Genomic DNA, 12,838 nt, shown 5'->3' on the forward strand with positions numbered 1-12,838 from the left:
AGTCAATTAACCTAAACTCACAGAAAACATGTTAAAAGCTGAATAATTGACAAGTCATATCAAAAGCGAACATATGAGCAAAGTCAGAAAGTGAATGATGAGGCTCTGCATGGTTGAGCTGAACTTTAAAGCAAATTTTTGAAAAGACAAAGGAAAGAGGGAAGACAGGAAGGCAAAATTAGGAAATGTGYTTCATGTAGCATCAGAAATAATACTTAATACACCATAATACTGAAATCTGCAGAAAATATGAATTCAATATCAGTTGCTTTTGATGTCGTTACTGTCATCAGTCTGTGTGAATCATGTAACACTGATGAAGTGCTGCAGGATTTTTAAATTAAAATCTTAATTAAATGCTTAACAGAAAAGGGAAGGACAGTTTTTAGYACTACGTGAAACTATTTTGCTCATAACTCCAATAAAACAAGATGCCAAAAGTCAATAGTTTAAAAAAAACTTTTGAAGATCTAAATYTGCCAGGGGTGTGAATAATTATGGCTTCAGCTAAAAATAAATCTACTGATACAGTGGGGTCATGTTTTTGGGTCTGAGATGATGAATTGAGCCGCAGACTGATTTTACCCGGTTTGAGGCATGATCTGTGCACTATCACTAATAATAGCTGCTGTTTTAATGGATTTACAGCCTAAAATAAAGCAGCAAAAAGACACTACAAGAGTAAAGAGCTTTTTATAAATGATTTATAATGTTTTGTTTAAGTGGGAGGATTGACATTCTTGTGTTTTCTCATTATACCCTTGTAAAACTCTGCTCAGCGCATGTTTATAATAAAAACTTTAAATTATAGCTTAATTTCCAACTGAAGAACTTAAATTCAGATCTTAGAGCTGCGACTGTTAGGCTGTCACTGCACAACAAAGGACACATTGAATCATCCAGGAAGTCTAAGAAAAGCTGTAATCGTCTTATCAAGGTTACAATCATTTTCAGTTCTTCACTGCTCCGTCTCCCTTTTCTGTTTTTATTGTAAAAATGTCAGCTTTGATGTCCCGTTCGTGACAGCCCAAACATATTTTTAGAACTTCAGTTTTTACAGCTAAAAACAACCACAGAGACATAAAACAAATGTTCTTCACTGAAGCCTGCATCACCATGCTGCCAGTCTGGAGTAGAGCTGAAAAAATAAAGTCAAAATAAAAGCTGAGCCCCAAAGATGATGCCAAACACGTGCAGCTGATGTCCAAATCATCTAAAGATGATCACTGCTGCTTTCTAATGAGCTGGTAGCCATTTCTTCCTCCACCAAACCAAAGCAGCACACCAGTTAAAACAACACAGACATTTTAATCCGTCTCTGAAAAGCACAGATTACCTATTATGTTAAAGCCCTTCCAAGGCTGGGAGCGATATTCCGCCCTTTACATATTGGTATTTGTTTCAAATGGGGTATGAAATCCGATTTTATACAGTAACGTTTCTCCTCACAGCCTCTCATTCTGGACAAACAACTAACTTTCCATTTCCAAAAGCCATGGCCTCATTGTCCCTTGAAGTCGGCTGAGCGTCCTACAAAGGAGCAATTTGGACTCTAGAATTAACATTCCTGGGCCATTTTATATTTAAGCACAATCAAGCCAACAACACAGTCTGCTGTTTAATGTGATGCTTCCATTACATGTCATTTCAGTAACTATGTTTGACTTGGTGTTAAGCTCCAACACCAAAAAGGGCAAAAAGAAAATCACTTGTGATTTTTTTCTGGGTCAAGCACTCCAACATGAAAGTGGTTACTTGAGTTGAAGCTATGAGAGTGATTGCAGAAACTGCTGAAATAGCCCCAGGCTCTTATCTGTTATCCCATTTGCAAATGATGTGATTTTGTTGACATCTTCAAAACACAGTCAAGAAGTTCACAGCACAGTGGAGTGACTAACTTGGGGTCGTGTTGCCAGGTTACAAAATGGAGTTGGAGATAGAAAGGAAGCTGAAGAAGCTGAAATCCTAAGGCATGATGCTATTTGACACACTATTGCCTGGCGTTTGTAAATCCAGGAGTTAAAATGTATTTTTCTCGCCGCTGATTGCCTGAAATAAGGATGTTAGCTTCTGCAGTACTCTGCTAAGGCTGTTTCCACTGTGTGTATTAATGCACATGTAGGTATATTTGATGTATGAACAAATAGTCACTTAGTGACCTTTTCAGAGGGGCCCCAAGCTTTGGCAGATTTTAGCAATTGGTGAACAGAGGTGGTCTCTAACCTCGACAATACTGCAAGTTCTCTGTATTAGCAATTCACTTAGTGATGCATGATATATTGCCATTAACATAGGTTAATCATCCCTAATGTCACTGGTGTTACCTGTGTGTCATGTGAGTGAAAGCTGTGTTAGAAAGGAGTGAAAGTTTCAGAAAGAAAGCATGCCTGTGCTTGTGTGTGAGAGCAGAGAAATGAGGCTTGGCTGTTTTCAAACAGGAACACACACCGAGGCATACAGATGATGTCAGTCAGTTTCTAGCTACCCTACATTTATCTTATGAACACAGTAAACGTGCGTTTTCAGTGAAGGTGTGTCTGAGCAGTCCAGTGTTTAATCCGATAATTCACCACAAATGCATCTAAATGACAGGATGAGAACTCAGGACATTAGTCACCTTTGAATGAGTATGGATTGTGTAACACTTTAAAAATGAACACATTATTTAAAAAGTATTCTGTTAGAAACATACAAGGAGTTAGTTTATAAAAGTAGTCAATTTGGATTCTGCCAAAACTGATTAAAAAGTCAGGAAGGGAGATGCAACTATACAACCAACTCATAAGATTTACAGGACCTTAACCGTATTTAAAAAATAAAAAATCTAAGAATCACCATGTAAAAGTTTCACCAATCTAAATTTAAAGAATCTGTAATGACAATAGAATAATTTTAGATTTTCATCTTGTTCTAATGCCACAAATTCTAGTGAAAAATGACTTTTTTCAAGTCTTACAATTACAGTAAAAGGTATTAAGATTATAAACTCTTAATTCATCTCTGCTTTTTAAATAATATAATACCTTCAGCTCTGGTTGGATCAGTTTTGGTTTTTGAGCAAAAGCTGATCAAATGTGGCCCAAATTCCTTAAGAAAAACTTTTTTTTTTTGCATACGTTCATATCTGACAAATATTCCAGAGTATGAAGTACAAATGGTTATGAAACAAATTGAATGCAAACTATCACCGATTACTGTGGCGGTATTTTCTTAGTGTTTAAAAAAAATATTCTGTCTTGTTTGTCGATGTGTTTTTTTTCCCTTAGTAATCGAAAAGTTGTTTAAAATGGTCTGGGCAGTTTCACCTCTTATTTAGTTATGCTGACTGAAACTGGATGCTTGCATCATGAGGCTGACTTCCTCTAGAAAGGTTATATCAGGATATTATAACATTTCAAGAATAAACATCCTCAGGTGTCAGACACGTTAATTTTAATGAAGAAAATGTGGAGCAAACTAAAACTCAATGTTACTAATTTGACTAAAACATAAAAATAAGTGTAAGGAAAACTTAATGCTAGAAAAAAATAGTTGCGTATTTATCACATGTCCATTCCATTATACAATGATTCCAAGTTATTATTAATCAAATAGCGTCCCAGTTTTCTTCCACATGTGGTCATGGTGAATATATATGATGCAAAAGTTATTAAAATAAACCATCTGATTACTAGTAATTATCTGATTGAAAATTATGTAATCAATATTTAGGTCGTTACACTTCGTCATTCTCACCATCCACAGTGCTTGCTCTTTTTATTTCCCCTTTTGTGGTGGTAGACATTTGCTACACTAACCGCCTCCTYGCAATGTTACATATKAGCCARTTATGACTTCACTGTCTGAGGTCATCAGGGGAAACACCAAATCATCAGTTTCATGGAGAAACCAGCTTGTTTCATCGTGCAGAGTCAGGTTTACTTCACCGACTCTGAGGTCACTGAACCGTTCAGGCCTGACTGGATGTCATTACTCATTTAGATCAGGACCTTTACAGTTCAAAACAGTCCAATACTTTATTCCCCCCTCCCCCCCCCAACAACCACAACACATCTCATTTAAAGGGAAATGTGATCRTATTTTAGAGAAACTAAAGATTTTGAAAGCGTGAGACACAAAATAACTGGTAATTCATCCTTTGAATCTGAAAGCAGAAAATTTAAAACCATTTCTGACACAAAAATCCTTCAGGTTTCTGATAACATGCTGTCCGGTACAACTGACTGAAAACAGGAAAATATTGTTTCCTTGACAAACAAAATCTACTTTCTCTCAGGAATGAGAAGCATGTGTGGCAAAACAGAAACAAATAGGCTGAGCTCTGTCCGAACTGGGCAACAATGATGAAAACACAAAGGTGAAGAAATCTTCACCAAAAAAACGTCAATCTGTCGAAAACACTTCTCATCTCAGGATTAAGAAACAAGTAGAAATCTAACTCCAAAGGCTGGAGGATGAAGATGGTGACAACAGATCAACTCTAAATAGTCAGTGGTTACACCATTGAAGTGACCGTGGGGTGTTGTTTGTGAGCATAAAGTTTTTCAAATAACTAAACATTGTCTGCAAACTTTCCTGTTGCATTTTTAGGCACAACAAGAAGCTGAGAAGGAGTAATCTTTTTCTTCTCAGTGTCAGAGCTAAATGAATTATCATTTATAACTTATTAGCTCATTAACCATTTTTAGAGACAAACTTCATGTTCAAAAAGAGCCAATTGTGGAGGAACTTATAAAGTTAGCGGGCTATTGCAAACTGTCTGCAGACATTTTGACTGTCACATTTCTGTGGTGTAGTTTAATCCTCAGATGTAAAACATGGATTTATAGATAGCAAGGTGAGACTTTTGGCTGCTTCCAACCACCACATAGCTAGCCAATTAATTATGGAATGAATAAAGAATGGATTTTACTTGAGAATCCTCCCAAGGGTGGTGCTGAAGCTAGTGCCCACTTTATCCTTCCACTCAACTTTCTATGAATATGGATGATATAGCAGTCTTTTTACTTCCAGATTCTTCAGCACTGACCTGTTGTGGCTTCCCCTGTCAATGTCTGTCTTCTGGACATCCGTCCAGTCAGCGGTCTTCCCTGTGATTGTGTCTCTTACTGAGCCAGACTGACTGTTTAGAGAACGAGGAAACTTTTGCAGGTATTTTGAGTCTGACACAGACGTCAAAGCAAAATAAACTAATTATTGCACCAAAAATAAATGAGTGTGAGGAATCTATAAAATATGAGTTTCACTTTATGAAAAAAATGAGAATTTTTCCATTTGGACTTGTAAATTCATTCTCCATTGCTTTGTAACTGACAAGCTTATGCTTATGGTCAGGATGCAGCTTTACATTTGATCAAAGTCATCAAAACTTCTATAAATTATAAAAATCAGAAGAGATCACTGCTATTCAGCTCGTGTTGTGTTGGGTGTAGTTGCAATTATACTGTAACGCATAATAATGTTGACATCTTTGCAGAAACGCCCCTCTTTTCTAATCATACATTTCTGAATAATGACCTTTCATTTTTGTCCACTGGGTTGACAGGATGCATTTGCTTACTTTGATATTAAGTATTTCAGTTCTAAAGAACCTAATATAACCTTTAAAACTCTGTGCTTCATGTCTGAATGTATTCCATGATATTTGCAAACATGCAGCGACAGAAGGCAAAGGGCCTTTCCCGCAGGACACGATTCAGATGCAAGATTATATAATAACTGAATTAAAGTCACTTTAGATAATATGCAAACTGTTTATAGCGAATAAAAATTGGATTAAAGTTCATGTAAATATTCCATCAATGCAAAAATATACAAGTCCTAATAATCTTTCAGCTGGTTAACAAAGTGTAAGTAAAAGAACAAAATGCATCATGGGAACACAGAGTCACTGTTCACGTTGCAGCTAAATGCTCCAGACCCTGAGCTGGAATAATTCTGCAAAGTTAGCACACAGAGTCGTTACCGAGAACATGACCGGACATCCTAAACAGAGTCTTATCTGCAAAGCGTCTCAATCAGACGGGAGAAAAATCTGCCCAACGCCGGAGGGCAAATTCTTCTGGAGGCCAATTACAGCAAAGCATCAGAAGGTTTTCAAAGGGAAACCACAAGCTGACAGAAATATTCGATCAACATCTCATCGTTGTGAAACAGACTTTTCACCAATCAGCACCTGAATGTTAAACCACAGTGCAGCTAATCAGGATTTATGATGAAGGACGTTTTCAAAGACATTTACAGAAATGTCTCATCTCCAATATAATTTGTAAAATCTGTTTTAAACAGAACTTAACGTTGGTAAATGGCTAAAATCCACATTTTCTTTAGTATTTTTCCATTATGGTAATGTCTCCACAAATCCTTTAATGCTTACCTCAGTTACTAAAATACATATCAGGTTTGGTCACTGTTTATATTTTACATGCATGCAGAGCATTACTGCATGGCTCTTGAAATATAATATCCTAACAAATACTGCACTCCAGCAGTCTTTTTAGGCAATATAGCACACACTCATGTTGCTATGACAAGTGTGATACTTTGTCACAAAATGGTATTATTTACAAATATCTACTTAAATTATTAAAGAAGTGCATTTAAAATACAAAGAGGCTCTATGAAATCAAGGCTTTCTTCACTGAAAAGAATGGAAGGCACATTTGCAAATAAAAATGTAAACAAAAAATTCTGGAAATAGTAAGCTATTTCCAGAATTTGCCTTTAAAAATGTAACCAAATAATGTCTCCAACTGAGAACTGAAGCACTTCATTGTCCAAAAAGGTTAAAAAAAAAATTAATTAAACAAAATAACTTTGAATCAAAAAATAAATATCTAGACAGAAACAAAAATTCTACTTTTATCATGACTTCCCCAGCACTTTTTTGGAAATAAGTTAATGTTTTCTGGCGTCTGAAAATGAGCCGTTACCCAGCAACCCAAGTGGCGCTCCAGCACCTTTGGTCAGCTAGTTTTACCACAGTATGCGCTGTGCAAAGGCTGCTGGTAAAGACAAGTATTTTGTTGTCTTACTATTCAGGAACTACTTCCTGCACTCTTGTTGGCTGTGCAGAAGGCTCTACTAATGCTTTTCAAAAATGTATTTATACATCTGTTTGCAGACATTTTCACATACCAGTGTAATTGTTGATTCAGGGGGCTCGACCAAATTCATCCCATTATCTAAGAAAGATTTTAGGCACATAATACAATGAACATGTTTTGTATAGGCCATAGACCTATCCTAACCCGTTCAAGGACTATACACCGCCTCATTTTTAGCATAAAGTACATGTACGTTTGAAAACCCTTTTTGCTAAGGAATATTTTAAACTGAATCAGATTCATTGACAGAGTTTGTGCACACAAACAAGGAATTTGACTTTGTTTCTCATATTAAACATATAAACACTTAAAAAATAAAAGAGCAAATACATACATATATGTACACCTAATCATTTCTCAACCCTACCATAAATATATTAAAATGAAGCGTTTATGTAAATAGGTAAAACACTAACCTGAACTTTAAAGTTAGCCACATGCTAACCCACAACATGACTATAAACCAGCAGATGCAGATGATCAAGCCCTGAATCTAAGCAGCATCAGAGCCAGGAGCATCCACACCAGCAGCCCCGCCGGCCAGATGCAGGCGCGCAAGTTCATGAGCCACACGTGTCAGAGAGTGTGTGTTCAGTCAGCAGGCTAATAAAGTGTTGAGCCAGCTGGCAAAATCTCTGCCGGGACTTCACACACAGCCTCCCTGTGCAGACCGATGCAAAACAGAGCAAGGCTGATACTTCTAGTATCTGATGGACAGCGACTTCGCTCAGGAAGCAGGCAGATTAAACCGTGGAGGTGAGGAGATAAGTGTGTTTAAATTGGGACCCAGCAGGAAGCCAGAACAGTTGACAACATTCATTCCCCCTTTGGGAGCGGCTGCATCTCTCCAACTCATTCACTTCCAAAGCAACCAGCTGGACTGATGGAGGAAATCGAATCAAGGAGCTGAAATAACCAGAAATAAAATTATCCTCTTCGTCTGACGGTATTGACTATACGACTGGAAGGAGTGTTAGTCAGAAACATCATTACAATAACCATCGAAGTGTGCAGTTATTTTAATACGGCTGAAAAACCACTCAACCTTTTATCAAAAAATTTGAATTTTTCCAAAATTGGTGTGTTTGCACAATTTAATGGTTAATAGAAAAGCAGCTATTGACGCACATTAAAAACACTTGAGCATCACTGACTGAGAGATACTTTACCACAATAAACAGTTTGACTTCATGCCATCTGTTAGTGGCTTTCAACCGTTCCTGGTTGCGCTTCCTGTCTGCAAAACCAAACAGCTAGCACACTTCTACAGCTGAGCCTGTTTTCAGTGCCTTGCAAATGTCAAATTAAAATCATCCATCCTTCGGTTGTCTATACCCAGTTATCCTTACATGGACCTCTGAGGATTTTTTAGAGCTGTAAGAGCATCATGAACACTGTAATTACAGCAGAAAGTAGGAAGTATTAAATTTAGGTGTTGGAATTTATGACATCGTTCATCATTTATCACAATAGGATCAATTACTAATGATAAAATCTTATTTATTTTTGTTGCAATAAATCCCAACCGATGATGTTTAGAAAAAATAAAATGTCCTTACCGTTTGGATTGACAGTTTTACCATTTTCTCTCCCGTTTCTTCAATTAAACCATCAATATATATTGACAATAAAGTTGTTGTTTACAGTTTAATGCTGCAAATCGCACTTATGTGACTTTTGTCCCAAAGACGTACGTTACAAATGGAAAATATTTTCAAAAGTATTAATTGTGTTTATGGGGCTATTAGGCAATAGCCATACAGTCACCTTAAAAAAGATCCAATAAATAAATTCACTTTTATCGTTATCACAATAATACCACAAAAGTTTACATTGTGATAAAACTTTAAGTCAATATCATCCACCCCTAATTTAACACTCCAGGTGTATATTTTCTTCTAGATCACTACTATTAAGTACTTTGACCTACATATCAAAACCAGTGAATTGAAGTTTGTAACATCCAAATAAAAGGTGAAGGGATATGAATGAATCTGAAAGGAGCAAAACCCAAAAGTCAAGCTGCTTGATTTTTGTTGTTGTTCTGATTCAATTTAAAATCATCTTAAGACCTTATTCTGAAAAAAACTACTCCATGCACATTTCCCAGCCTTTTTGATAGAATGCAGGAGAAGAGAAAAGTGGGATTTAAGGCAGGTTACAACATGACATCTCCAAACACAACAGAGTCTTTGCTTTCTGTGAAGGTCCCGCAGGATCTGTCCCGTTTGACTAGACTGAATGAGGGACTGGTTTAAACCGTTACTGGTCGCTGAAATTACAGATAAATATATTTAAAAAACCCCGCAGCGCCGTTTGTCTCACCTGTGCCGAGGTTCGGAGGACACAGAGTTACAGCTCTGGACCGACAGCAGCGTGGAGGACTTCCGCGGTCCCAGCGGAGACGGTAGCAGGCTGTTGTTGGAGGGGGACGGGGAGAGCAGGTTACCGTCCCCCGGTGAGGGGAACGAGCCTCGGCGGCATCCCAGCAGCTCCTCCGTGCTCCCCACATCGTTAAACCCGTTATCGGACGGAAGGACCAGGATTGGCGGTACTGTGAGACCTGCCTTCGACCCGGGACTAACGACCCCACAACTGACAGACCCCGACAGGCTGTTCATGTGAAGGGGATCCGCAGAGAGATCTCCCGCTGCTGCGGAGCCGGGGTTTGCTCCATCAAACTCGGGTTCTTTGTTGTAGCTCCTTCCATCCTCCGCTGAATTACTCCGGACTGGCCGACCGTCGAGAGAGATGTTGGTCAGGAACAAAAGAGCGGCTTGTCTTCGGCGGGAGTTCTCCCGGTTCCTCCTGTTGTATTCCCGGTAAGTGACCGTCTTTTTGCCGCTGACTGCGGTTGCTACCAGAGCGCCGTGCTGTCCGCAGGCAGCAGCCGCCATGGCTCCTCCGGCCCCACTGAGGAAGCGAAGTGCGGGGATCCGCTCAAGACTTCCAACTGTCAAATCCCTTTTACCCGGCGCGAGACCGTTTTACGCCTTTCTGCGCGCTGATTGGTCAACCAGGGAATACGTAATGACGTTTAGAACCAGAGCACGCTGTAAACATTACAAAGATGACAAATGAAAAACAAAAGGATCATCAACATATTAACACAGTAATCAATACTCCTACAAGAAATTTTTTAAAAAATTTTTAAAAATGTCTAGGAACCTAATTAAAAAAATATTATAGATATATTTATTTTATATTTTAATATAAAATAAATATATAGCTATGTATGTGTAAAGTAATATAGAGCATGTATATGTGATTTACTGTATTTTAGTTGTTTATAAAGAGCATAATACAATTTAAAAGTATTTTTGACACAAAAACAAAATGCCATGACTTTTAATTAAGTAATTGGTTCTCTCTCTCTCTCTCTCTCTCTCTCTCTCTCTCTCTCTCTTTTTTTTTTGTTAACTTTTTTATCCTTATTTTACTATAATAAAACCCCACTGAAATTAAACACGTTCTGTTTCAAGGGAGACCTGACCAAGAGGCAGCAACAAATACAACTTCTCTTTTTTTCACAAAAGCAGGGTGTAAAAGACTGAATGTTTTTTATTTTTATATTTTGGCCATGGAAATGAAGATAACTATTGCGATCAAAACAGTTAGCACAACTAGTTTTCATGATTTAAAGTCTGAATTTTAAATTTAAAACACTTTTAAGTTATGTCTTCAAATATTCAAAGTAAATTTAAAAGTAGGTAATTTTTTTGACACATTACTGCAATTCATATTCTTTGTGAGAAGTCAACAGCAACAGCCTAATTCACTTGTACTTTGGACTGGCTATGTTTCAACTATTTAACATTAATATCCTGTTTTGTGTTATTAATATTAAAATGACCAGATTAATACAAAACACTTCAGCAATGTCACACTTTCTTGATTGTTTGTGCATTCCCAGTGCTTCTCTCTGAAGTTTCAGCACTGCAGTGGCTTCCTCACAGCAGTTGCTGCAGTTCTGCATGACAGCAGCTCTGATTGGCTGTTGCCTTCTTGTTAAGAAACCTCTGTGGATTTTCTCTGCGCTGATCCCCTGCAGTGACACAGTGCTGGCCCGGGTGAATCTAGCAGGACAGTCACAGTGTCTAGCTACAGTTTACTAGTAGACTGCTAAATATATCCTGCAGGACACACCGTAATCTCTGCCGGCTTGGATTGTGTGTGTAGTCACCCATTGATCCCCTACATCTGTAATGCGTCAGGCGAGTCACCACTTACCTTCCTGCTAAGCTGGAACAACTGTAAGGTATAAAGCCACCTAAACCAGATTAATATTACATTAAATTCATGTTGTTCATGATTTATTTATTTATTTTTGTCAAATTCCAACCACATCTGTCTGAAGCCACCGCAGTGTTGAGGATACATGTGAAATGTTTGGTTCTAATCAAAACCATTTAATTGAATTATCCTCGGAGTGGCGCTCCATGAAACAAATGTTCATTTTGACCCAACGATCACCATCCCCAGTGTCAGGCACAGAGGTGGAAGCATCATGATTCGGGACGGTTTTTCTGCTCAAGGCGCAGAATCACATCACCATGCAGAAATGCCAATAAAAACAGCCTTAAAACATTCAACTCTTTAACATTAACATCAAATTTTGGTCAAATGTTTGTCTTCCTACATGAACAAAAAAAAAAAAAAAAAACACGTCACCAAAGCAACAAAAGCCTAACTAAAGAACAATCACATGAGGGTCATGACGGCTTATTTGTTTTTCAGATCTCAATCCTGAAATCTTTAGAGGCAGCTAAAGCTTGAGTTACCAGGAAAACTGATGGATTTAAAAAGGTTTTGTACCAAATCCCTCCTTAGAACAACACAAACCTCATGACCAACAAAAAAAATCTTAAAGCTGCGATTGCCCCCAAATTTTTCACGAGGTTCTGGGTCATATTTTATTGAGTGATTAACTGCTTACAGTCGCTCCTCTCTAAAACAAACCATGAGGCTTTTGATTTCTGTACAAATAAATTCAGAGTACATAGAAGATTACAGGGATCTTTCTAGTCATATTTTTGAAAAATGTAATATTGTTAAACAAAAAACAAAACAAACCAAATCAGGTTTATCTACGTTACATTTCTGTGATTTTAAAACATGATGCAAACAAACTGAAAACATGCAAGGTGTTAGTTTTACTTTTATTTATCCCTGCTTTTGCTTTTTTTTTTCATAAAGACTGAATTAATAAACACGTAAACCTTAAAATTCAAGTCTCTGTGTGAAACACCACCTTCATTATTTCCTCTATTAACAAAGACGGATTTTATGGGAGTAGGATTTTGCTTTAAATCGTTAATAACAAAATATTCATCCATTTTGCATTGTGTGTCACTGTTATTGAAAGGGAAATTACTTTGTTATGACAAATAAATTGGTTTTGTTACATAATTACGCAGAGCGAGTGGTGCAGCTCGGGTGAAGCCCATGGGTGCTCTGACAGTCCCTGCTGATGTTCACTGATGATGGCACAGAGCAAAGCCAGGAGGGGAGAAGAGAAGCAGTGCATCATGGGTAGGTCATGATGCAGGACAATGGTTCAATGCAGCATTGGGACTAAAATGCATCAGACTGTCTGTGTATTCAAATCAAAATCAATCTCTGCTTTTTATTCATAGCCTTTATCTGAACTGCTGAAATACGTATAAACAGTTTTTCTTTTGTCCTCGCCTGCCACCTCGTGGTGATAAATTCATATTACATCCTTATCAGAC

The 12,838-nt window shown here is 37.6% G+C and overlaps 1 protein-coding gene across 1 annotated transcript in view; it reads right to left on the reverse strand.

The window, feature by feature from the left end:
* The window catches only part of LOC103467882 (CDK5 and ABL1 enzyme substrate 2-like), a 35,906-nt gene extending 25,822 nt beyond the window's left edge, over positions 1-10,084 (reverse strand). The window contains exon 1 of the mRNA XM_008414610.2: positions 9,432-10,084. Coding sequence (XP_008412832.1) covers positions 9,432-10,003 — 572 coding nt within the window. The 5' untranslated portion in view covers positions 10,004-10,084. The remainder of the gene's footprint in view (positions 1-9,431) is intronic.
* Between the last annotated feature and the right edge of the window lie 2,754 nt (positions 10,085-12,838).

This window comes from Poecilia reticulata, linkage group LG7 (assembly GCF_000633615.1).
Source record: "Poecilia reticulata strain Guanapo linkage group LG7, Guppy_female_1.0+MT, whole genome shotgun sequence".
Classification (NCBI taxonomy): domain Eukaryota; kingdom Metazoa; phylum Chordata; class Actinopteri; order Cyprinodontiformes; family Poeciliidae; genus Poecilia; species Poecilia reticulata.